Source organism: Moschus berezovskii, chromosome 20 (genome assembly GCF_049115385.1).
Source record: "Moschus berezovskii isolate FMDL1 chromosome 20, NW_MosBer_1.0, whole genome shotgun sequence".
In the NCBI taxonomy this organism is placed as follows: Eukaryota; Metazoa; Chordata; class Mammalia; order Artiodactyla; family Moschidae; genus Moschus; species Moschus berezovskii.
In genome coordinates, this window is record NC_142479.1 from 23,180,916 (window position 1) to 23,206,791 (window position 25,876).

The 25,876-nt window shown below is 34.5% G+C and overlaps 1 protein-coding gene and 1 pseudogene across 1 annotated transcript in view; one reads left to right on the forward strand and one right to left on the reverse strand.

Annotated features, from left to right (window-relative positions):
- The window catches only part of BRIP1 (BRCA1 interacting DNA helicase 1), a 211,222-nt gene that overhangs the window by 33,531 nt on the left and 151,815 nt on the right, over nt 1-25,876 (forward strand). The window contains exon 7 of the mRNA XM_055400032.2: nt 21,954-22,244. Coding sequence (XP_055256007.1) covers nt 21,954-22,244 — 291 coding nt within the window. The remainder of the gene's footprint in view (nt 1-21,953; nt 22,245-25,876) is intronic.
- Nucleotides 6,759-7,034, reverse strand: LOC148774644 (LYR motif-containing protein 4 pseudogene; annotated as a pseudogene).

Genomic DNA, 25,876 nt, shown 5'->3' on the forward strand with positions numbered 1-25,876 from the left:
TCTAATACTCAGAATTTGTATTTTTTTCTATTTTTTGATCCATCTGGATAGAGATTTATATATTTTTATTATAGTTTAAAAACTTTTTTGTTGATTTTTCTTTAATGTTTTTCCATTTTCTGTTTCACTGACTTCTGCTTTTGTCTTTATTTCCTTCATTTTGATTTTTTTTAGATTTATTTATTCTCTTTCTAACTTCTTAAGATTGAAGCTTAGATAATTGATTTTGAACCTTTTCCCCCCTAAGACAACCATTGAAAATTATACATTTCCCTCTGTTTTCTGTGCATCACACAGATTTTGATATTATGTTACTTTCCCCCTCATTTTCCTATTTATTTCTTTTTTGACCCAAGATTTATTTACAGTAAATAAACATTAAATAGTTTTTTCCCCAGATATTTTTCTCTTACTGATTTGTGATTTGTGTGGTTAGCATATTTTGTATGATTCCAGTTCTTTTAAATTTAATAATCTGTTTGTGAAAGCTCTGAATTTTTAGAAAGAATATATATTCATTTATAGACTACTCCTCTGCTATTTGGTGAGTGAGTCTATAAATGTCAATTAGCTCAAGTTGTCTTGATTGTGTTGTTCATGTCTTCTGTATCATATTTTTTTTTGATCTACTTATAAAGCAGAGAAGAGGACTAGAGGTTCTATAATTGTAGATTTGTTTTTGTCACATTTATCTATCTTGCTTTCTGGAATTTAAACTCTGATATTAGAAGTTGTATATACATTTAAGTTTTATTTTCTGGGTGCATTAACCTGTCTGTCATTAAGAAATGTCTTTGTTCTGAAATCTACTTTGCGTAATTAATATAGTTGCTCTGACTTTCTTAGGATTAGTGTTTGAGTAGTGTATCTTTTTTCATCCTTTTAACTTATCTGTTTTTACATTTAAAATGGGTTACTTATGCATCATTGAATCTTCTGTTTTTATCCACTGTGATAAACCCTGCCTTTTAATTGGAGTGTTTACACCTTAATAATCAATATGGCTGTTGTATATTTTCTATTTGTCTCCATTGTTCTTTATTTCCCTTTATAATTTTTTTGGCCTTTTGGATTAATTGATCGTGATTTAGGATTCCATCTTTTCTCCACCATTTTCTTCTTACTATAACTTTGAGTTTATTTCTTTTGGGGTTTCTCTGAGATTTATAATTTGCATCTTAAATTTATCACTGTACTTTCAAATATTTTACTTCACATGCATTTTGTGAATGCATGCGTGCTCAGCTGTGTCCAGCTCTTCTGACCTCACGAATTGTAGCCTGCAGGCTCCTCTGTTCATGAGACTTTCTTGGCAAGAATATTATGGTTTTTTGCCATATCCTCTTCCAGGGAATCTACCTGACTCAGGGATCGAATGCACATCTCCTGCATCTCTGGCATTGGCATACACTTAACATACAGTGTATGAAAATCTTTTCCCAGCCACACTCGCCCTCTGCAATGGCCCACACTCTGTGGAATGTGCATCTCTCTGAATCTGAATAAATCCACTTCTTAACTTAAAAAAAAAAGACAAAACTTCTACTGTACTTTAATTTCTACTTTCTCCCACTATGATTTTATTTCTACCTTCTCATATGTCATTTTTGTTATATACTTTATTTCTATATGTGTTATGAACCACAGAGTATTTTATTATTATTTTTCCTTTAAATCATCAGTTATTTTTTTATTATAAATTTTTTATTGAAATTTTATTTTTACACAACAGTTTAAGGATCACTGCAAAATTGAAGGGAAGGTACAGATATGCCCTACCCAACTCATTCCATTATCAACATCCCCCACCAGAATGGCATGTTTCTCTTTTAAAAAAATTATTTATTTAGTTGCATCGGCTGTTAGTTGTGGAATGCAGGATCTTCACTGCAACATGTGGGCTTCTCTCTAGTTGGGGCATTCAAGCTCCAGACCATGCAGGCTCAGTAGTTGGGGTGTGCAAACTTTAGTTGCCCTGCAGCTTGTAGGATCTTAGTACCCTGACCAGGGATTGAACCCTGCATTGGAAGGTGGATGGTTAACCACTGAACCACCAGGGAAGTCCTCAGGATGGTACGTTTCTTACAGTTGATGAACCTACATTGACAGGTCGTAATCGCACAAAGACTAGTTTACATTTCCATGTGCTAGATGGGCGCTGTACATTTAATGGGTTTGGAAAAATGTGCCATAACATGTGTCTGTGATGTACAGAGTATGTTCACTGCCCTAAAACCCTCTATGTTGTGCCTATTCATACCTTCCCTCTCTTCCTGCAAACCCCTTTCAATCAATCACTAATCTTTTTATTGTCTCCATAGTTTTGCCTTTTCCAGAATAGTAAATATAGTTGGAATCATACAGTATGTAGGTAGCCCTTCAGATGAACTTCTTTCACTTAGTAATATTAAAGATTCTTCTTTGTCTTTTCATGACTTGATAGCTTATTTCTTTTAGTTCTAAGTACTATTGCATTGTTGGAATGTACCATTGTGTATTTATCTGTTCATCTCCTGAAGGACATCTTTATTGTTTCCAAGTTCTGGCAGTTATAAAAATCTCTCAACATTTGTGTTAATGGATATTTGCTTTTACCTCCTTTAGATAAATACTAAGGAGCATGACTGATTGATCATAGCATAAGAGTCGGTTTAGTTTTGTAAGAGACTGCCAAGCTTTCTTTCAGAGTGGCTGTACCACTTTGCATTTCACCAACAGTGAATGAATTCCTTTTGTTCCACATCTTCATATCCTTGTCAGCATTTGATGCTGATCATTGTTCCTGACTATAGCCTTTCTCATAAGTGTGTGGTATTATCTCATTGTTGTTTTAATATGCATTAGAACTGAATGACATATGATGTTGAACATCTTTTCATATGTTTATTTGATACCTTTTTGTCTTGGTCTTTGATTTTGTTCATCAGAATTTTGTAGTCTTGTACATACTTTATCAGATTTATACCCAAGAATTTCATTTTGGGGGTACTAATATAATTGGTATTGTGTTTTTAATTCCAAATAATCCAGTTGTTCATTGTTGGTATATTAGAAAATGATTGACATTTTTTTTTATTATTTACATCTGCACTGGGTCTTTGTTGCCATGCCTGGGTTTTCTCTAGTTGCAGCGAGCAGGGGCTACTCTCTAGTTTTGGTACATAGACTTCTCACTGTGGTAGCTTCTCTTGTTGTGGAGCACAGGCTCTAGAGAGTGTGGATTTCAGTAGTTGTTGCAAACAGGCTCGGTAGTTGTGGCTCATGAGCCTGTAAGTGCTGGCTCGGTTGTAGTGGTGCAGGGGATTAATTGTCCCGTGGTAGGTAGAATCTTCCCAGATAAGGGATTGAACCCATGTGGCCTACACTGACATATGGATTCTTAACCACTGGACTACCAAGGAAGTCCAGAAAGTAATTGACTTTTATAAATGAACTTTGTATCTTGGAACCTTGGTATAATCACTTACTAGTTCCAAGAGGTTTTTTGTTGATTCTTCCAAATTTTCTACATAGATACTCAGACAGTTTTATATCTTCCCTCTCAATTTGTGTACCATATATTTATTTTTCTTGTCTTATAACATTAGCAAGGACATAAAGTTGAAAAGGAATGGTGAGGGAATAGCATTGGCTTGTACCTGATCTTAGAAATCTTCAACTTTTTCATCATTAAATATAATGTTAGCTGTAAGTTTTTTGTAGATAGTCTTTATCAAGTTGAGGAAGTGCCACACTATTTCTAGTTTACTGAGAGTTTTTATCATGTATGTTTGGATTTTGTCAAATGCTTTTTCTGCATCTAAGATTTCCCTATAGCTCAGATGGTGCCTGCAATGCAGGAGACCTGGGTTCAGTTCCTGGATCAGGAAGATCCTCTGGAGAAGGAAATGGCAACCCACTCCAGTATTCTTGCCTGGAGAATTCCATAGACAGAGGAGCCTGGTGGGCTACAGTCTATGGGGTCACAAGGAGTTGGACATGACTAAGCGAATATGTGGTGTTTCCTTTTTAGCCTACCAGTGTGTGATGGGTTACACTGATTGATTTTCAAATGTTGAACCAACCCACATAGCTGGGGTAAATCATACTTGGTCATGGTTTATAATTCTTTTTACATATTGTTGGATTCAGTTTGATAATATCTTGATATTGTTTAATAAGGATTTTTGCATTCATGTTCATGAAAGATATTGATATGTAGCTTTTTTTTTAATGTCTTTCCCTGACTTTGGTATTTGGGCAAATACTGGCCTAATAGAATGAGTTGGCAGCATTCTTTCTGCATCTATACTCTGAAAGAGATTGTAGAGAATTGGTAGAATTTCTTCCTTAAATATTTGGTAGAATTCACAAGTGAATCTGTCTAGGTCTGGTGCTTTCTTTTTGGAAGATTATTAATTATTGATTTAATTCTTTAGTATATCGAGACCTATTCATATTGTTCATTTCTTTTTGTGTCAGATTTGGCAAATTGTGCCTTTCAAGGAATTGATCTGTTTCATTAGGTTATCAAGTTTGTGCACATAAAGCTCTTCATCATAGTTTTTTATTATCCTTAGTGTCCATGGGCTCTGTAGTGATGTCCCTCCTTCATTTCTAATACTAATAGTTTTAAAAAATATTTATTCAGTCATGCCAGGTCTTAGTTGTGGCATGCAGGATGTTCAATCTTCTTTGCAGCCTGTGAGTGCTGTAGTTGGGGTTTGAGGGCTCTTTTAGTTGTAGCATGCAGATTCTTAGTTGTGACATGTGGGATCTAGTTCCCTGACCAAGGATCAAACCCAGGACTCCTGCAATGGGAGCTTGGAGTCTTAGCCAGTGGACCACCAGGGAAGTCCTAATATTAGTAATTTTTGTCTTCTCTCTTTTTTCCTTAGTATTCTGGCTAGAGACTTACTGATTTCATAGATTTTTTTTTTTTTTTTTCAGAGAAGCAGGTTTTGGTTACAGTGATTTTTCTCCATTGGTTTTCTTGTTTCAATTACATTGATTTCTGCTCTGTTATTCTTTTCTTCTGCTTTATTTGGATTTAGTTTGTTCTAGTTTCCTAAGGTAGAAACTTAGGTTACTGACTTTAGATCTTTCTTCTTTTCTATATATGCTTTCAATTTCCCACACAGCACTACTTTGACTGCCTACCATGTATTTTCATAGGGTATGCTTTTATTTTCATTTAGCTGAAACTATTTTTAAATTTCTCTTGACTTTTTTTCTTTGATCCATGTGTTACATAGTTGTATGTTGTTTAATCCTCACTTAATTTGGGGTTTTCTAGTTATCTTTTTGTTATCAATTTCTAGTTTAATTCATTGAGGGAGCAGACATTATATTTCTATTTTTTAAAACTTTTTAAAGTACATTTTGTCCCCAGAATGTGGTATTCTTGGTTAGTGTTCCATGTGAAGTTGGCAAAAATGTATATTTTTCCACTGTTGAATGAAAGTCTATAGATGTCAGTTCTATCCAGTTGATTGATGTTATTGTTGAGTTCAACTATGTCCTTATTGATTTTCTGCTTGGTTTTTTAAAATCACTTAGTTGTGTCCAGCTCTCTGTGACCCCATGGACTATATAGTCCATGGAATTCTCCAGGCCAGAATACTGCAGTGGGTAGCCTTTCCCTTCTCCAGGGGATCTTTCCAACCCAGGGATTGAACCCAGGTCTCCCACATTGCAGGCGGATTCTTTACCAGCTGAGCTACAAGGGAAGCCCAAGAATACTGGAGTGGGTAGCCTATCCCTTCTCCAGCGAATCTTCCTGAACCAGGAATTGAACTGGGGTCTCCTGATTGCAGGCAGATTCTTTACCAACTGAACTATCAGCTAGGTCTCTCCATTTCTGATAGTGACTTCAAATATTATAGTGGATTTAGCTACTTCTTTTGCATTCCTATTAGTTTTTGTCCTATATAGTTTGACACACTGATGTTAGGCACATACATATTGAGGACTGTTTTTTTTTTCCCTTGGAGAATTGGTTCCTTTATCATTATGTAATGACCTTTAAAAAATTTCTCATAACTTTCCTTTCTTTGAGGTCTTCTGTATCTGAAATTAATATAGCTACTTCTTTTTGATTAGTGGTAGCATGGTATATTTTTCTCCATCCATTTACTTTTAATCTATAAGTGTCTTTATATCTGAAGTAGATTTTTTATAGACATCAAATATTTGGGTCTTGTTTTATGATCCTCTCTGACAATTTCTGTCTTTTAACTGGTGTACTTAGACCGTTGATGTTCAAAGTGTTATTGACAAGGTTGGATTAATATTTACCATATATATTACTCTTTTCTGTTTGTTGCTCTTGTTCTGTGTTCCTCTTTTTGTTTCCCACTCTTTATGCCTTTTGTGGTTTTAAATAAACATTTTATTTATTTATTTGTTTTAGAAAGATTAGGGAGACAATTCTGTTTATTGTCAAAGATCAAGAAACAAAATCTGGAAATGCTCTATTATAAGTGCTGAGGAGCTACAAAGGAGGAGTAGGGTGAAGGAGACACAATAATACACAGCATTCTTTTGAGGAGCCCTAGCTTTACATTCTAACACTTGAAGAGAGACAGCCATCCTTTGTCACTGAGATTGCAGAAGAATGGAAACCTCACTCAGTATATCAGTTCCTATAGGGCAAACAGAGCGAGAACCTATTTAAAGCTGATGCAGAGGCTACTCATGGTCTGCTGGGAGCCCCCTTGCCAAGCAGACTGGATGCTGAAGGTGGTCCTTGGCTGCCAGTGCTGGCTGGTTCTGGCTTCCTAGATCCTGGACTTCTCTTGAGTCTCAATGACAAGATTGTCAGTTGAATACAGTTGGCCAATATGGCCTGTTTACAGACTTATTCTAATGTTTCTTTTGGCTTTGTTCATTGCTTGAATTTTTATAGGATCCTCTACATTCTTATTTTCTCTAAAGGCAACTCATATCCTCCTGATGGTGTAAGTTCTGTAGTCTATGTAGGTGCTGAAGTGCTTGCTCTTCTTCAGCATTGCTGGGTACAGATCCAGAGCTTGTGTCAGGCTAGAGGCTACCATCTTGGGACAAAAACCCCCCATTGGGTCCTCTTTGTAGAAGTCCTGAGTTTAATGTGACCTGCAAAACTTATGTAGCTCATGCCCTAGGCATTGGCACAGGTTCTAAATAAACATTTTATTTGATTCCATTTTCTCTCCTTTCTAGCATAGCCATCATATTCCTTCCTTCCTCTTTCCTTCCCTCCCTCCCTTCCCCTTTTTTACTGGTTGCCCTTGATTTTGCAGTATGCATTTATGGCAAATCCAAGTGTACTTTCCCATAACACTATACCATTTCATGGGTAGTATGAGTACCGTATATACAGTATAATGCTAATTTGTCAGTCCATCCCTTGTATCATTGCTATCATTTATTTCATGCCTATATAAGCATATAAATTGACTCTTGAACAATACAGGGGTTAGGGGCACAACCCCCCAGCAGTCAAAAATCTGTGTATATTTGACTTCCCAGGTGACTCAGTGGTAAAGAATCCACATGCAATGCAGGAGACAAGAATTTGATCCCTGGGTCGGAAAGATCCCTTGAAGCAGGAAATGGCAACCTACTCTAGTATGCTTGCCTGGAAATCCCTATGGACAGAGGAGCCTGGTCCTGGACAGAGGAGCTACAGTCCATAGGGTCACAAAGAGTCAGACACGACTGAGTAACTAAAGAACAACAACAACAAATTTAACTACCATGGTGGGCTTCCGTCTATGGGGTCACACAGAGTCGGACACGACTGAAGTGACTTAGCAGCAGCAGCAGCAGCCTGCTGTTGACCAGAAGCTTTACCAATAGATGACATAAAGTCAATTAACACATGCTTTGTATGTTATTTGTATACTTTCAGTAAAGTAGAGAGAGGAAAATGTTATTAAGAAAATCATGAAGAGAAAATATATTTATAGTACTGTACCACTACTGTAAGTATGCATCATCTATAAGATGAAGCATCAGTGTAAGTCATTACCTACAACATTATTGTCTTCAATGATACAAAACACCGTAGATGTTATCTGTATTTCTAACACTAGATAAAATGAAAAGATAATGTGAAAAAAGAATTTGTATTTGTTTAGAGGTATAAAAATTTATATATTGATATTGAAAAAGCTTTATGATATGATTTCTTTATGGTAATTTAGTATAATTGATATAGTTGCTTCACAGTAGCCTGACCTATACACTAGTGAATCAATCATCATTCTGTTCTTAAGGCATAAAGTATTACAGTCATGTTCATAATATGGTATTAGAAAAACATTTACTTTTTTTTTAAAAAAAAAAAACACTTACCTGTGATGATATGCTGATGTTAGTTTCTCCAGTTATGAAACAGAGAGGAATACTATATGGTAATGTAATTGTTTGAAAGTTATAAAATTGAAAATAACTTATTATTAATTTTATATTAACTGTCTCTCACCTTATGCCTATGTAAAGATAGACTAGCATCTGCATGTATTTTATGCATTTATGACATGGCATACATTTATTTATTTGTATATCTAGGCTCAGTGGTTCATCTGAGTTTTTTCAAATTTTTGAAAATCTTAAAATTCCAATATATTTTTTGAAACAAATTTGTGTAAGTGGAACTGTGCAGTTCAAACCTGTGTTAAGGTTCAACTGTTACTATTATTTATTATTAAATTAAATATTATTATTTTCTTCTTCTTATCATTATTGACCAAACTATTCTATGTTAGGTCAAATAAGAAAAATGAAAGTTTAAAATTCATATTCATTATTGATTTTTCCAGGCTCTTACTTACATGATGTATATAAAAGTTTTTTCTTGTCCCTGAAGAACTTCTTTTAACATTTTTTGAAAGGCAAGTCTACTGGCAACGAATTCCTTCAGTTTTTGTTTGCCTGAGAAGGTTTTTATTTCTCCTTCACTTTTGAAGAATAATTTCTTAGGGTACAGAATTTTAGATTGGTGTTTTTTTCTGTTAACATTTTACATATTTCATTCCATTCTCTTCTTGCTGCTTAGTTTCTAAGGAGAAGTTGGATATAATTATTATCTTTGTTTCTCTGTTGGTAAGGTGTTTCTTCTCTAAATTCTTTTCTGCAGGATTTTTTTTTTTTAATCTTCGATTTTCTGTGGTTTAAAGATTATATGCTTACATGTAGCTTTTTTTTTTTTTGACATTTAATCCTGTTTGGTGTCTGAACTTTCTGTGTCAGACATCAGGTAGGGGAAAATCTTGGTCGTTATTATATCAAATATTTCCTCTGTTACTTTTTTTCCCCTTCTAGTATTCCCTTTATGCATATGCTAACCTTTTGCAGTTGTCCCACAATCCTTGCATATTCTCTTCTGTTTTTCTGTCTTTGTTATCTTAGATTTTTGGTTTTCAAAGATTCTGTTGATATATCCACTAGCTCAGAGAGTCCTTTGTCAGCTATGTCCAGTCTACTAAAAAGCTCATAAAAGGCTTTTTTTGTGTCTGCTATAGTGTTTTATTTCTAGCATTAAAAAAGAACTCTTCCTTAGGATTTCCATCTCAGCTTACATTGTTGTCTATTCTTACATGGTATATGCTTTATCCAGTAGAGCCTTCAGCATATTAATCATAGGTGTTTTAAATCCCTAATATGATAATTCCAATATCCCTGATGTGTCTGGTTCAGATGCTTGCTCAGTCTCTTCAGATTGTGTCTTTTGTCTTTTGGTATGCCTTGTAATTTTTTTCCTTGTTAGCTAGACATGACATGTTAGCTGGATAAAAGAAGCTGCTATAAACGGATCTTTAGTAATTTGGTGGTGAGGGTTCAGGGGAAGGCAAGTGTTCTATAGCCCTGTGATTGGGTCTAGTCTTTTAGTGATAGTGAGCCTGTGCCTCTGGACTGGGAACTTCACAGAAGTGTCTCAGTTTTTTCACCCGCTTAGCTGGGACAGGATGGCTTGAGTGAAATGGAGTTTTTTCCCTTCTCCCATATAGAAGGCTAGAACTGCTAGAGTTGGGTATTTCCCTTCACTGAGGTAGTATCAGTTCAGTTCAGTCACTCACTCATGTCCAACTCTTTGCGACCCCATGAATCACAGCACGCCAGGCCTCCCTGTCCATCACCAACTCCGGGAGTTCACTCAAACTCATGTCCATCGAGTCGGTGATGCCATCCAGCCATCTCATTCTCTGTCGTCCCCTTCTCCTCCCGCCCCAATCCCTCCCAGCATCAGAGTTTTTTCCAGTGAGTCAACTCGTCGCATGAGGTGGCCAAAGTATTGCAGTTTCAGCTTTAGCATCAGTCCTTCCAATGAACACCCAGGATTGATCTCCTTAAGAATGGACTGGTTGGATCTCCTTGCAGTCCAAGGGACTCTCAAGAGTCTTCTCCAACACCACAGTTCAAAAGCATCAATTCTTCGGCGATCAGCTTTCTTCTCAGTCCAACTCTCACATCCATACATGACCACTGGAAAAACCATAGCCTTGACTAGATGGACCTTTGTTGGCAAAGTGATGTCTCTGCTTTTTAATATACTATCTAGGTTGGTCATAACTTTCCTTCCAAGGAGTAAGCATCTTTTAATTTCATGGCTGCAGTTAGCATCCGCAGTGATTTTGGAGCCCCCAAAAATAAAGTCTGACACTGTTTCCCCTGTTTCCCCATCTATTTCCCATGAAGTGATGGGATCAGATGCCATGATCTTTGTTTTCTGAATGTTGAGCTTCAAGCCAACCTTTTCACTCTCCTCTTTCACTTTCATCAAGAGGCTTTTGAGTTCCCCTTCACTTTCTACCATAAGGGTGGTGTCATCTGCATATCTGAGGTTATTGATATTTCTCCCAGCAATCTTGATTCCAGCTTGTGCTTTTTCCAGCCCAGCGTTCCTCATGATGTACTCTGCATATAAGTTAAATAAGCAGGGTGACAATATACAACCTTGATGTACTCCTTTTCCTATTTGGAACCAGTCTGTTGTTCCATGTCCAGTTCTAACTGTTGCTTCCTGACCTGCATACAGGTTTCTCAAGAGCCTGGTCAGGTGGTCTGGTATTCCCATCTCTTTCAGAATTTTCCACAGTTTATTGTGATCCACACAGTCAAAGGCTTTGGCATAGTAAATGAAGCAGAAATAGATGTTTTTCTGGAACTCTTTTGCTTTCTCCATGATCCAGCGGATGTTGGCAACTTGATCTCTGGTTCCTCTGCCTTTTCTAAAACCTGCTTGAACATCTGGAAGTTCACGGTTCACATATTGCTGAAGCCTGGCTTGGAGAATTTGAGCATGACTTTACTAGCATGTGAGATGAGTGCAGTTGTGCAGTAGTTTGAGCATTCTTTGGCATTGCCTTTCTTTGGGATTAGAATGAAGACTGACCTTTTCCAGTCCTGTGGTCACTGCTGAGTTTTCCAAATTTGCTGGCATATTGAGTGCAGCACTTTCACAGCATCATCTTTCAGGATTTGAAATAGCTCAGGTAGTTTCAGTTCAGCTCAGTCGTGTCCAGCTCTTTGCAACTCCATGAATCACAGCACTCCAGGCCTCCCTGTCCATCACCAACTCCCAGAGTTCACTCAAACTCATGTCCATCGAGTTGGTGATGCCATCCAGCCATCTCATTCTCGGTCGTCCCTGTCTCCTCCCGCCCCCAATCCTTCCCAGCATCAGAGTCTTTTCCAATGAGTCAACTTGTCACATGAGGTGGCCAAAGTATTGGAGTTTCAGCTTTAGCATCAGTCCTTCCAATGAACACCCAGGATTGATCTCCTTTAGAATGGACTGGTTGGATCTCCTTGCAGTCCAAGGGACTCTCACGAGTCTTCTCCAGCACCACAGTTCAACAGCATCAATTCTTTGGCGATCAGCTTTCTTCACAGTCCAACTCTCACATCCATACATGACCAGTGGAATCAGGTAGTTTAGGCTCTAATAATACCCCAGCTGATTAGGCTCTGGTTAACTAGTTTACTCTGAGGGCAGGCTTTGTTTAGAAAACCAGAATGCTCTGGTATATTTCAAAATGGTTCCCTTCCCTCTCCAATTATTGGGAGCACAAGGGTGTTTTTCTCCCATGTGTGTTGAGGGAACCTGATCTGGCTCGTAGACATAACTCACAATATTTGGGAGCCCTCCATGACTAAGTACCCCTAAATTTTTAACTAAGAGAGTCATGCATATTGAGCCTGTAGCAGTTCATCATTTACAGTTCAGGCTTTGTTAGCCCAGCACTTGTTCCTGCACTGGTTTTCACTGGTATTGCTGCTTCAGTAAGCTGTTACTTCCTGTATTTACCTGTCTCCTAATCTTAAAGGCAATGGTTTGTCCTCCCTTCTGTTACAAATCCAGGAAAAGTTATTGATTTTTCAGTTTCTTCGCCTTTTATATGTCAGGATGGAGTGGCAGACTTCCAAGCTATTTATATAAAAAATGGAAACCAGAAGTCTACCTCCATTTTTCAAATAAATTTACAAATCAGGAAAATTATGTTTTCATTCATCCTCTTATTTCCTTTTTCTAGTTCCCTTCATCCCTTTATGTAGATTCAGATTTCTATCTTGTATAATTTTTCTTTTAGCTTAAAAGGCTTCGTTTAACATTTGTAGTGCAGCCTTGCTGGTAACAGATTTTTCTGTTCATTTTTTAAAAATGTGATACAGGTTACATAACAAAATTTTCCATTTGAACCATTTTTTGTGTTCAGTTCAGTGGCATTATGTTTATTCACATTGTTGTGAATTCTTCTTCCCAACTGAAACTCTGTGCTTAACTAAACAATAACTCCTGTTCACCCTTGCCTCAGCCCCTTGATAACTACCATTCTCCTTTCTGTCTGTGAATTAAACTACTCTGGAACCTCATGTAAATGGAGTTGTACAATGTGTGTCCTTTTGTATCTGAGTTATTTCATGTCTTCACAGTTCATCCTGTTATGGCATGTGTCAGAATTCCCTTTTATGATTAAATAATATTCTGTTCAATGCCTGTATACCACGTTTTGTTTATGCATTCATATTACAGTGGTCATTTGAGTTGTTTTCCTCTTTTGGCTATTGTGAATAATGCTGCTGTATGAATGCTGGTGTACAAATATCTTTGTGTTCATCTCTGCTTTCATTTCTTATGGATATATACCCAGAGGTGGGATTACTGGATCACATGGTAATTCTGTTTAATTTTTTGAGGAATTTCCATCCTATTTTCCACAGCGACTACACTATTTTATATTCCTACCAGCAATGTAGGAAGGTTCCGTTTTTTGTTTTCCTGGCTGAGCCTTGAGGTGTGTGGGATGTTAGATCCCCGACCAGGGATTGAACCTGTGCTGCCTGCAGTGGAACATGGAGCCCTAACCATTGAACCACCAGGGAATTCTCAGGAAGATTCCAGTTTCTTTGCATCCTTGCCAAGCACTTGTAATTTTCTATTCTATATTCTGTTTTCTTTTCAAATTATAACCATCCTAATAGATGTGAAATGGTATGTCTTTGTGGTTTTGTTTTGCATTTCCTGATGATTAGTGATGTTAAGCATCTTTTCATGTGCTTATTGTCCATTTATAAATGTTTTTTCCTTATTAATTAAGTAATTATTTATTTATTTGGTTGCACTGTATCTTCCTTGCTGTGAGTAGGCTTTCTCTAGTTGCAGGCGAGTAGGGGCTACTCTTTGTTGCAGTGCACTGGCTTCTCACTGGGCTGGCTTCTCTTGCTGCAGAGCACAGGATCTAGGGAGTGTGGGTTTCAGAAGTTGCAGCTCATAGGCTCAGTAGTTGTGGTGCACAGGCTTAGTTGCTCTGTGGCAACTAGTGCTGCTTTAGAGGCTTATGTACTGATAAATTTGTCTACTAATTTTTAACGGTGGTGAAAGAAGCAAAAATCTCTTTCATTTGTAGCATTTTGGTCAGTATGTAGAAGATGACATCACAGGATGGCTTTGTTTTCTCATTTTAAAAGCTTAATTGAAAAAAGTTTGAAAAATGCCAAAATACTGTACGATAAAGGAGAAAATAAAAATGTCAGACAATCCCAAAGGATTTTTGAAGTAAAATATACAACTGCAAATATCATAATGGTGCAGTTGGATTAATTTTCACCAACTAAATAATAGGTTGTTTTACCACAGTTTCTGTATTCCTAGGTTCTTTTTGATTCATGGCTTGATTGTTTAGATTTCATAATCATGTAGTTTTATTCAAGAAAAGTACATAAGTATATTTCTTACTCTAGCATATCAAGAGGTACATGATGCTAGTTTGTCTCCCTATTGCTAATGTTAAAAATCGACTACATGGTTAAAGTGGTGACTAACAGATCTCAATTATGAAGGCATATTTTTCTTTTGTAATTAAGAAGTAATCTTTGGGGTGATACTTGGAGTCTATGTTTCCCAACAACATTTACCCAGTGATTTTAGCATCCATTTATGTACCTTGTAGGAATCAACTATTACATGGGAGTTGTAAAATAGTGATTTTTAAGATTTTATCATTCTATTGACTGTTTTTAGCTAGCATTCTTCTCTAAGGAAGAACTTTCCTTTTTCTCCCCCATTTCCTTTCTTTGATTCTTTTTCTCCTTTTGTTGTTGTTGTTGTATCAATAAATACCCCAGGTATTTCTCATGAAGTTGGTCAGTGTGACTTCTCGCTATCCTTTGAGATTCATTGCTGTAGTCACATCTGTATACAGTGCTACTGTTCCAGGAGGACTGTTGCTCTGTACAGGTTGGTCATCTTTATATTTGTTCTTAAACTGAGAAGTCTTATAGAAATATGATTGTTCTAGTATAAATTTAGATTAAAAATTATACCAGTTTGGGGTGTTCTTGGTTATAAACTCAGAAACTGAGGCAACTGTGTTAAGGAATTCCCATTTACAGTAGGCAAGAAAGTAAACAGTAAGTGGAGAGTAGGGTAACAGACACTTATGGTATCAAAAAACAACCGTGAAAAGGATCTGTCTTAATGTGCTAGCCCATTGCAGTTTAACATATTGCTTACAACCTTCACAATAGAATTTGAGTGACTTCAGTTACACATTCCAGGAGACTGGCAGTCTGTTACAATCAGAATCTGAACTTTAGAGCAGGCTAATTTACAGCGATGGGATGAAGAAAGTTGTGGATTTGTATTACACACTCTCACCTGACACTGTATCTGATCCCTTACCTGCTGATTGACATCTTGAATGAGCTCTTTGAAGCAAGTTCCAGCTTAATTAAAACGTTTGCTTGGTTAGCAGTGATCTGTGAAAGCCTGTGATAAATATTGAATCAGGTTCACCTGCTGGTTGCTGTAAGCAGATAAACAGCTGCCTTGTGCAGTTTAATCATGAAACTGTGGCAGTAGAGTACTACTGTTTGAATTTTTAAAAAAGAATAATTGAAACAGTATAGTTATGTCACTTTTGCTATCTTAACTAGAGTGTGTGCCTACGTGAGATTTTGCACAACAGGCATTCAGTACCTCTTCAGATGGCGTGGACAACAGCAAATGGTTGATAAAGATTAACAGTAAACCTTAAGGGCAGTATTTTGCTTTTTTTTTGGTCAAGTTAAATGGTACATTAAAAATGATCTTGTTAATTAACACTTTAAGATTTAAGGCTATGAATTCTAACCGCTCACAAATTTATCATGAATTTTGCAGCCACTTGTAGAACTTCAGATTTTATTTTTTCATCTGTAAAATGGAGTTAGAAATAAACATTAGTGAACTAAATGTTATAGAATTTTGTTAATATTGCATAATCAACAAACATTAAAAGAGAAATTAATTTACAAGCAGTAGAGGAATCTTTATAAAATTATTTTCTTTGGACAATCAGCTTGTTTACTCCTTTACAGAATTAATGTGACTAAGCAAGTTCATTGTAAATAAAATGCTATTTCTATTTTATCTGTAAAATAAGATATAAATTCTGGAATAAAGACCTCACCCAAATAAGTCATAGTCTTCTGTGAGCACATAATGATAAATTACGGACTCACTTTCTAAAAATGCATACAAAATTGTGTTTGTAGTTTCCGGGTGATCCCAAACTCTCTCCTCTGTAACAATACATGGATGTAAATTAGGAGTCTATTTCCTAATCAGTTAAGTTGAAAATTTTGGTCATGAGAGATTAAGATGATAGTTGTTCTGTTAGGTATTAAACTGCTCAGGAGCAACCTATGTATTTGCTGTTTTAGATTTCATTTGAAGCACTTTTTAGCATTTTCCAGGTGTGTTATGTACTACGTTCCTTAGTTCCAAGAATATCTACTGTAGTGGGGATTCCTATTTTTTTACCTAACGTTTTTATAGTTTTATTCCTATCATCAGTCTGGAAGTTTATGGGGAAAATAAAATTTTATTTAAGTCACACTTAACCTGCTCAACACTTTTTTTGATCTTTATGTTGATACATAGAACTCTGGTTCATATATTTTTTTAATTATTTACAGTATTCTATTGATAGACAAACTCCACAATTTATTTATTCATTCTTTTGCTGACACATTTAGCTTATTTTCCTCACTATTAAAACAGTACTACAAAGAATATCCCTATTGTATCTCTCTGAATCTGCAATTCTGTCACTAGCATGTATGACTAGCAGGCTCATACTGGGCCCAAGGGTCTGTATATATTTGATATCACTGTATCACGAACTTGTTCTTCAAAGTGATTGTGTCACTTTATACTTGGATCAGCAGTGTTTAAGAGAGTTGCTTTATATCTTTTCTGACACCCAGTCTGGTGGATGTAAATGAAATAAAATTAAGGTTTTAATTGCATTTTCCTAATTAGTTTCCCTGGTGTCTCAGACGGTAAAGCGTCTGCCTAGAATGCAGGAGACCCAGGTTCAGTCCCTGGGTCGGGAAGATCTCCTGGAGAAAGAAATGGCAACCCACTCCAGTATTCTTTCCTGGAAAATCCTATAGATGGAGGCGCCTGGTATGCTACAGTCCATGGGGTTACAAAGAGTCGGACATGACTGAGCGACCTCACTTTCTTTCTTTCTAATGAAGTTGAACATCAGGTTGCACATCTTTTCAGATGTTTATTGGATTTTCTGCTTTTCTCTCCTGTGATTTTTTTTGTTCTTGGATTCTTATTCTTCTATTGGGTTTTTAAAAAATTGGTTTGTTGGAATTCTTTATGTATTATGAAGACTGATCCTCAGTTGGTTATATATAGCATATGTATCTTCTCAAGATTGTTTTCAGTCAGTTGTGCTTTTGGTGTAGTGTTTAAGAAGTCCTTCCCTATATTGAGGTCATAAAGATATTTTTCTGTATATAGGGACAGAGATTTTATGACTCATACGACCTGGTCCTTTGTAGAAAAAGTGTGATGCTTGCTCTAAACAGTCTCTCAACTGAAGAATTTTTGTTTTTCCCCCTTGTGGAACGTAATGTCCATCTTGTTAGAAAATATTTGACTTAAATATCAACTAATAATAAGTTAAAATGATTTTTATGAAGTAAATTTTATAGCTTACCTTAAGAATATTTTGTAGTTACATTCAGAAAATAATGCACTTAGAGTACTAAGTGAAACTGATAGTGATAATCTCTTATAACACACCTTGTAGAACAATTAAAAAGTGAAGATTTCTTTGTTGGTGGAATGAAATGATCTTTGTCATTGTCTTCTATTTGGCTTAGTATGTCAGGAATTCTAATGTTTCTTGAATGAATGAATGGATGGATGGATAGATGAATGAATGAGATAGTACATGTAGAGTGCTTAGCACAGGGACAGCCTTTATAAATGATAGTTATTAAATGAATATATCAGGATATGTGTTTGCTGCTCACAACTAAAGTGGCCCAAATATTAACATAACAAGATGATTTTTCTTTTTGTTCTTGAAAAATAACAAATTGTCCTGTACTTTTTTTAAAAAGCTAACCTTTTTATTTTGAGATAACTTTTTGATATGTAAAATTTGGGCATAAATTACACATCTCCAGATAAACAAAATGTGGTACGTGGGCACAGTATTTGGTTTAGGGACATTAGTCACAATCCATCAATTAAAAAAATTAAGTTAAAGTTATATGCAAAATACCATGCTCAATGAATGAGTATATGAAGTAACGTAATACATAGTTTCTGTCCTCAGGAATTTGCAGTGTGGTTGAAAGACAATGCATGCACATATGGAAAAGTATGTTACTGTTTCATGGACCTAGTTTTCTCTTTATTTCATGCAGATAAGCTTCTTTCTGGTCTTTCCCCCCCCCTACTTCTTTATGTGCTAATTTTTCATATTAAACATCCTTTTATGCTTACTTTTAGAATTCAGTTCATAAACTCTTTAGATACTCCCCTGATTTATGAATTCACAAAATAAATTTTCTGACAATGCAGTCATTTCTAACTACTCCTTTATTACTATCCTTTTTTAGGCGTATTTAGTCACCATGCTAATTTTTATTTTTCCAAGTAAATATAGTAATTTTAACATAGTAATTTTCATTGTTGTTCAGGGGAAAGGTTGGCGAGAGCTGTCAAACTTTGGAGGTTGACATAGTTATCTTAATCTACTTATATTTCTGATTATAACCTTGTGAAAGGAATAATGGCAAGGACACAAAAGTTGCCCTTTCAAGATCAAATACTATATTCATTCTTTATCCTTTCAAAAAACATTAATGCATATCTATATAGTCTGACAAGACAGGGAATAAATAGAAATTGTTGGACACAAAGATAATTTTCTAAAATCCCTGGTTGCTCCTAAGAATAGTTTTTGGCTATTGTAGATTTGAATTGTATTTTTAAACAGTTGACTCCTACATGTGGAACTAATACAACTGTCACATCTACGTCTCTTATGATAGTAGATTTTTGGGGGGCCATTATTTGGGTTAAGTTTTCTTGCCTTTTGTTGAAGAAAAGGAACTCTAGACAGTTTCCAGCTATGGGAAAAGAAGTCATCTCTTAAAGAGATTAGTTCTACCATATGATATTGCTACTTACAGTTCTTAGAGAGTTCAGGTTTGGGGAGCCTATGTGTTTTATCTTTCTTGACGTTTAGATATATTAGATGAGAAAGAATACTTTTTAATTTATTCTCCAGTTTCCTGATATAATCTATATAAATTTAAAGAGCAAAAACAAAAAGAAAATATCCTTGTGGGAGGTAAACTTGATCATTTGTCAGCAGGAGAATTACTTGGTGAAAAATACATAATTTTGTTCAGCTGTTGTTTTAAGATCCCTAGGTCAAAGAGTTTCAGAGAGAGGCCAGAAAATAATACCCTAATTTTGAAGTAGAGGGTTTTATGAGTTCTTATCATTGCTTTTTTCAGGATTCTTTCTCTGTTTTCATACAAAATTGAAAGTTGCGGATATTGGTACAAATAATTCTCTTTTGTTCCTAAATAATTGTGTTTTTTTTTAAGCCTCTGTTCTATTATTACATTCAGTGTTTTCCATCTTCAGCTATGATTATACCAAGTTCTTTAAATAGGAACTTCAATAGAAGATCACTTCTGAAGAAGTAATTAATTCCTCTTAAATACTGCAAATAAATAAGAGTCAACTTTCTTAGTTTCTGTCTTCTACTTGCCCAGTCACTCACTGAAAACCATCATCTTGAGGGGTTACCCTTGATTTCATAAACTGTATAATTCAGAACACTTGAAGACTTAACAAACATAAAACATTTTTAATATAAAAATTAGTTGTGTTTTAAAATTTTTTTTCAATGATGGAATGAAAAACACATTTAAGGTAAATAAATAAAGCTGCTCTAGTGTGAACTTTTTCTAAAACAAGTCCTGTATCTTTTGCTTTTGTTACTTATAGTATAACATTTTAAGATAAGCAGATCCCTTTAAAAAATTATTAGTGCAAATACTGCTTTTAAAATTAAAACATTTGAATGCAAAGCAGAAGTTATAAGACTGTATAATAGCATCCTTTTTTACAGGAAAAATATGAAAGATATATTTATATGTAGGAGGATCTGCTAGTTATATGTGGTGGTTGACTTATTTTGTATTTTTCTATAATGTTTGAATTTTTTGTTTAGGAAAATAGCAGAATGAAAATAAAAGTAGATACTAAAGCTTTAAGTGGAATTCATATTGAAAAATGTCATATCAAAAAGTAGGTTTTCCAAGCCATGAGAAAAAGACTACTTTATTGAATTACTTTTAGGCTTGTATATATCCATAGAGAATATCATAGTGCATTGGGCCTAGCATTCTAATATTCACAATGAATTTAACTGTATCATAGGGAAGAGATATAATTGAGTAAAAAGATTGAAACTATGAAAATAAACTAATTCTGCTACCAAGAGTTACCTTAATTCTTTTACTAAGTTAATTAATTTGATCACTGAAATGGACCAAAAGGAATTCAGTCAGAAATACTATGATATAATTTGCATTCCATTTTCTGTGTGACCAGAAAATTGTTAGATATGGCAACATATGTAACATAAACCACATGTCAGCTGTTTCCTGCCTCACTGTTGACAAGAGCCCCATTCATAACTCTTCTTTTTATCCTTTCAGTGAATAAGTAATTATTCAATATAGAAGGCAGGATATTTGGAACTGGCTATTTAATGTGGCAGCACTCTGTAATGAAATCTGCTGTTACTGGCAACCTGAGAGGGGAATGTAACAATTCCAGCATGGCTGTAATTTTATCTGCTTTGACTGACTGTTTATTTGGCACATCAGTGAACCTTTTATCCTAGTGAGTGACAGCTCCAGAAGGGTCACATTTACATCCATTCTATCATGTATTGTAATATTTAATGGCGGACAAGGTTGAGTGAGACTGGGAGTAATTCGAACTTGCTTTTCCACTGAGTTGAGGCTAAAAGACAGCTTGATCCCCAGTATTGTGGTGTAACATGCTATGACTTAGCATTTGTTTATGAAGGCTAATCTTACTGATTATAATTTAAAAAAAAAAAACTTCAGTTAAATGGAGTGTTTGTTCTACTAAACTTAAACTCTCTAGTACAAGTTCTCTTAAGCTACTGTGCTATTTAGTATTTTTCCCTATCAGTGACCATTCCTATAAACTAACCATTTCTTAATCTTTCTCTTAAAGGAGGCTGCATTCTGTCTCATTTGTATAGTAACTGAGTTTGAGAAGAGAGTAGTTATTAAGAACCAGTGTGTGCTAATATATAGCATTAAGTTTTTTGTTTTTTTTTTTGAGTTTGGAAATAGAGAAAAGCCAGGTAAATATTATAATGTACTCCTGATGTTCCATATGGTATATTTAAGGAGCCATTTATATAACTTTTAATTATGAAACTGAATTGAGTAAAATTGTCTAGGAAAAGCTATCTTGAATGATAATTGTACTGATGGATTTATATCTGATGACTGGTAATTGAATTTCAGATATACTTGTTCCACACAAGCAATCTGTCTTCATTATTAAATATTAATAATTTGCATTCATTTTCATACCTTTGCTAGAGAATAGTTTTCTCTTATTGTTTTTGAGTGATGATTTAAATTCAGTTTGATGTTTCTCTTCTTTTGTAAGTTATGTTTAAAATGCTTTTTAAAATACTGGTTTATTAAAGGATATTTGAATGGATTGTGTTGTGAAGAAAAATAGCACTCTTAAATCTAAACTGTATTATCACAATTCACTTGAAGCCTAAGCAGAATGAAAATTGTCTTTCATTTTATCTTAGTTTTATAATTTATGAAAAAGGAGAATTAAAATGTACTTAAAACATTTGGAATTTGAGAGTTGGAGTAGTATGTTAGAAAACAATGCAAATATGGAAACATTTATAACTCAAGAGTGAAAGAGAACCAATTTGAAATTGAATTTGCAGTTTTTACTTTAAAGGCAAATTTTAGATGGTGTGACATTATGGAATTTCACTTTATTTGGCAATTGTGATTCACTACTTATTGTTTTGAGTCCATGAAAAGTTTGACAAAAATTTTATGGTAGTCCAGACATTAGTTATCTTTTCTTTCCTTTGTTACAGCCCCCTGGTCACTGTTCTAGGTGCTGTTGTTCTACTAAACAAGGAAACAGTGAAGATTCTTCAAATACCACTAAGAAGGATCATGGGGGGAAGTCCAAGATACCCAAAATATATTTTGGGACACGCACACACAAGCAGATTGCTCAGATTACTAGAGAGCTCCAGAGAACAGCGTACTCAGGGGTCCCGATGACTATTCTTTCCAGCAGGGATCATACTTGTGTCCATCCAGAAGTAATAGGTAACTTCAACAGAAATGAAAAGTGCATGGAATTGCTGGATGGAAAAAATGTGAGTAAAGTTCATTTATTTTAGGCAAAAAATTATGCTGAAAAGATAAAAATTACTCCATTTTTAATGTGTTTCATTTTATATGTACATTTACAGTGATAACTTAAGTCAGATTGATTGCTAGTGTTGATATTTCTTTAAAAACAATTTTGCCATAAGGAAATCTTTTATTCAAGTTTAAAATTACGAGTTTTTGTGCTAAAACGTGGGAATATTTATTTAATTCCTTGAAAATTAATTTCTGTGTCTTAATTTCTTCTTTTAAAAATAGTCAAACATAGAGGTCAAATGAGGAGAAAAAAACATTTAAGTGATTTAGCCTAACTAGATTTAATTGATATATTTTACGTATTTAAAAATTTCAGAATAAGGTAATTTGCATATGACCTCTCTGGGCAAATTTAAAATGTTTTTTAATTGAGAAATGTAATCACTACACTGTCTCATAATTCTGATTAGTATAAACTTCTTTTAAAAATTACAGTAAATTGTTAACTAAAGATATGTTATTTATGGCTTTGAAATTTTCTGGGGAAATTTAGAATAATATAAATTTTGACTAGGTGGAAATAAAGGGATCTCACTAAAGTCATGATTTTTTGATAATATTTTGCCTGTATTAGTTTAGTTGTCTGTGTAGTGTACCAGTTAGATAACTAGTTTACTCTAAAATTGAAGTCATAAGTCTGGAATTATACCCAGAAATTATAGTTGAACCATAAATTGATAGTATATGAAATGACCAATGATACTTTAATGTATTCTGAAAGTTGTCTTTCTGTATTTTGTCAAACATAGTTGGTTCTACACAAAAGTATAAGAGCTATAGCATCTTAGACTCTAGTTTCATTTAACTGTATATCATCTCCTAATGTATAATGTGAATAGATTATTTTGTATATTTTTTTGTATATGTTTTTCTTTTTCAGTGCTTCCTATTATTACATGAAATTTATTCAGCCTTTATTGGGATTATTCAAAAGAAACCTCAATAGATACTCAAACCCAATAGATAATATGAAATATAAGTACTAAGGGGCTTCAGTGGAAAAACTTAAGTGACTTTTTTAGAATTGAGAAGAGAATACAGAATAATTGAATCAAAACCATTGTTAAAATTGTATGATCATATTTGTTTCCTTATATATTCTTTCTGACTGAGGAATTGTACAATCTTTTCACTGTATATTTTAAAAGTTCTCTTCAAAGAGAGATAAAAATATTAAAAAGCTGATGTTAAAAAAATAATAAAATAGAGAAAAGGCTCTTCATGATAAAAACCCATAAATTTTATACTTAAGTAGACTTCTTTCCATGTGTGGCTTACTGATCTACTAAATTCCTCAAATGCTTGAAATTTGTTTTTAGTCTGTGCAGGAAGATTTGCTGGCGTTGTCATTATCTTTTACTACTTGCTATTGAGAAACTTATCATGTGATTATGCGTTGAAGGCAAATATTTTATGTAATCTTTCAGTGCTGGTTATGTCTTTTGATTGATCTTTACTCTCCTAAATTTGAATCTTGTAAAAATAAAAATCAAATAGACTTGAATATTCAGAACATTTCACTGGCCTTCAGGTTCTGTTTTAAAGTAAACAAATCTTTTATTCTTGAATATTAATGATATAAATAATTGAAGATACCTGCATTTGTCTTGACCTAATTCTGCCTCAGAATGTCTAGCTCATAAGGCATACGTGAACATTCTCTTTCTTGTTCCCAAGCCATAAGGGTGATTTGGTATTGTAATGAGGGCCAATTACAAAGTCACTGAAGGTGTCTATGTTTACTATGGCTGAATTAACAAAGAGAAATGATAAACAGATAACAGACAGTTTAAGTGAAAAAGAGTTTAGAGTGTGATAACACTTCAATTGACAGACTCCCCTCTGGGTTATATTACACTGCTAAAATGGATGAGCTTTTCTGGTTTTGCTATCAGCCTGCAGAGCAGTGTCATTCTAAGTGCCCTTAAAGTGTAAACTTTCTGATTTTTTGGCTTGATCCAAAGGCACATGTGTTTTTGTTCACTGTTTCTTTTATATTCCTATACTGGAAAAGCAATGCACATATCTGCTAAAAGTAAAATTTTGTTTCAGTTAAGAAAAAAACATCTTAACTAGCCCTAGAAATCATTCTAAAAAATTATTTTAGGTACAAAAGAATATCTTTTTTTTTGTTAAGATGAGATTTAACAGTCCATAACCATAGACTTGAAGGCAACTTAATGATCACTTTGTTATCAGTACAAATAAAAACTTTCAGAATAGTATGAAAAGTACTTGGAATGAAGAAATGGTGAATGTCATTATTAAGCTCAGTCTGGTATCAAAGTCAGTATGAAAGATACTTGACATATTTCCATATTTGGGTCTCTAGACCCAAAATCATAGAATTTTAGAGCTAGACAGAACTTTACAAATGGCAGTCAGTGGTCAAAAAACTCTTAAAAGGCTTCTAGTTCAGCTACTCTTGATGCTTACTCACACGAGAAAGATGGGCCCTGAAGTTTGCCCAGTGACAGACAACTATAATCAGCAAGAAAAAAAGCAAGTTTTCTCTTAACCATCAGTTTTCACTGCATTGGAAACGAAAACAAATGGTGGCATATGGTATAGGGAAGTTGACATGGCATGAAGGATTAAAAAGAATAATAGAGATTAGATAAAGTAAATGAAAATAATACAAAATTGAAACAAGTAAACACAGTTAGGTGAACCCTTTCTAATTCTTATTTTTAATACCTTGGAGGAACAATAAATAGTATGGCTGAATTAGCAGTCCTCAGCTGATCATGCCTTGTCCTTGAATTTGCAGACATTCTTTTGTAGGTTATGACCTTTTTATGAGTTACTCCATTTCTTTCAGTGTCTAGATATTTTTGTATATGTAATAATGTATGAATATTTTAAAAACAGATCTTCATTTTTGATAGTTTATAGATAAAAATACACATAAACGCACATATATCTCCCCAGTGGTTAAGAATAACAAACTGGGAAAGATAAATATTAGATTTCAAAATCACATTAATTTTTTTATTGATATATAAAATTAATGAAAATTAAAATGGCCCATTATTTCACCACCTAGTACCAAATGACAATTGAAAAAGAAAACTAACAATGATGGTTAGAGACTCAAAATTATGGAAGGGTATTAAATGAAAGGAGAAGATCTCTTTTTCCAGCTCTTTCCATCCCTTTAAGGGACCTACTGTAAAGTTTTATGTATATTCTTCTAAAATATTTATGTGTTGTGGATAATGTATGTGTATAGATTATTTTTAAAGCTTAAAAATCAGCACAAAGACAAATCAACCTCATTTTTTAAGGACCATACTTGGGTTCAATCCCTGGGTTGGGAAGATCCCCTGAAGGAGAGCATGGCAACCCACTCTAGTATTTTTGCTTGGAAAATCTCCATGGACAGAAGAGCCTGGTGGCCTACAGTCTATAGGGTTGCAAAGTTGGACACAACTGAGCAACTAAGCATAGCACATACTATTTATATGAATTTGCCAGAATTTATTTAACATATCCTCTGTTGGTAGATATTTAGTTTATTTCCAATTTGGTGGGAGCTATTAAACAGTGCACTATATATATATAATTGCATTAATGGTGAAAT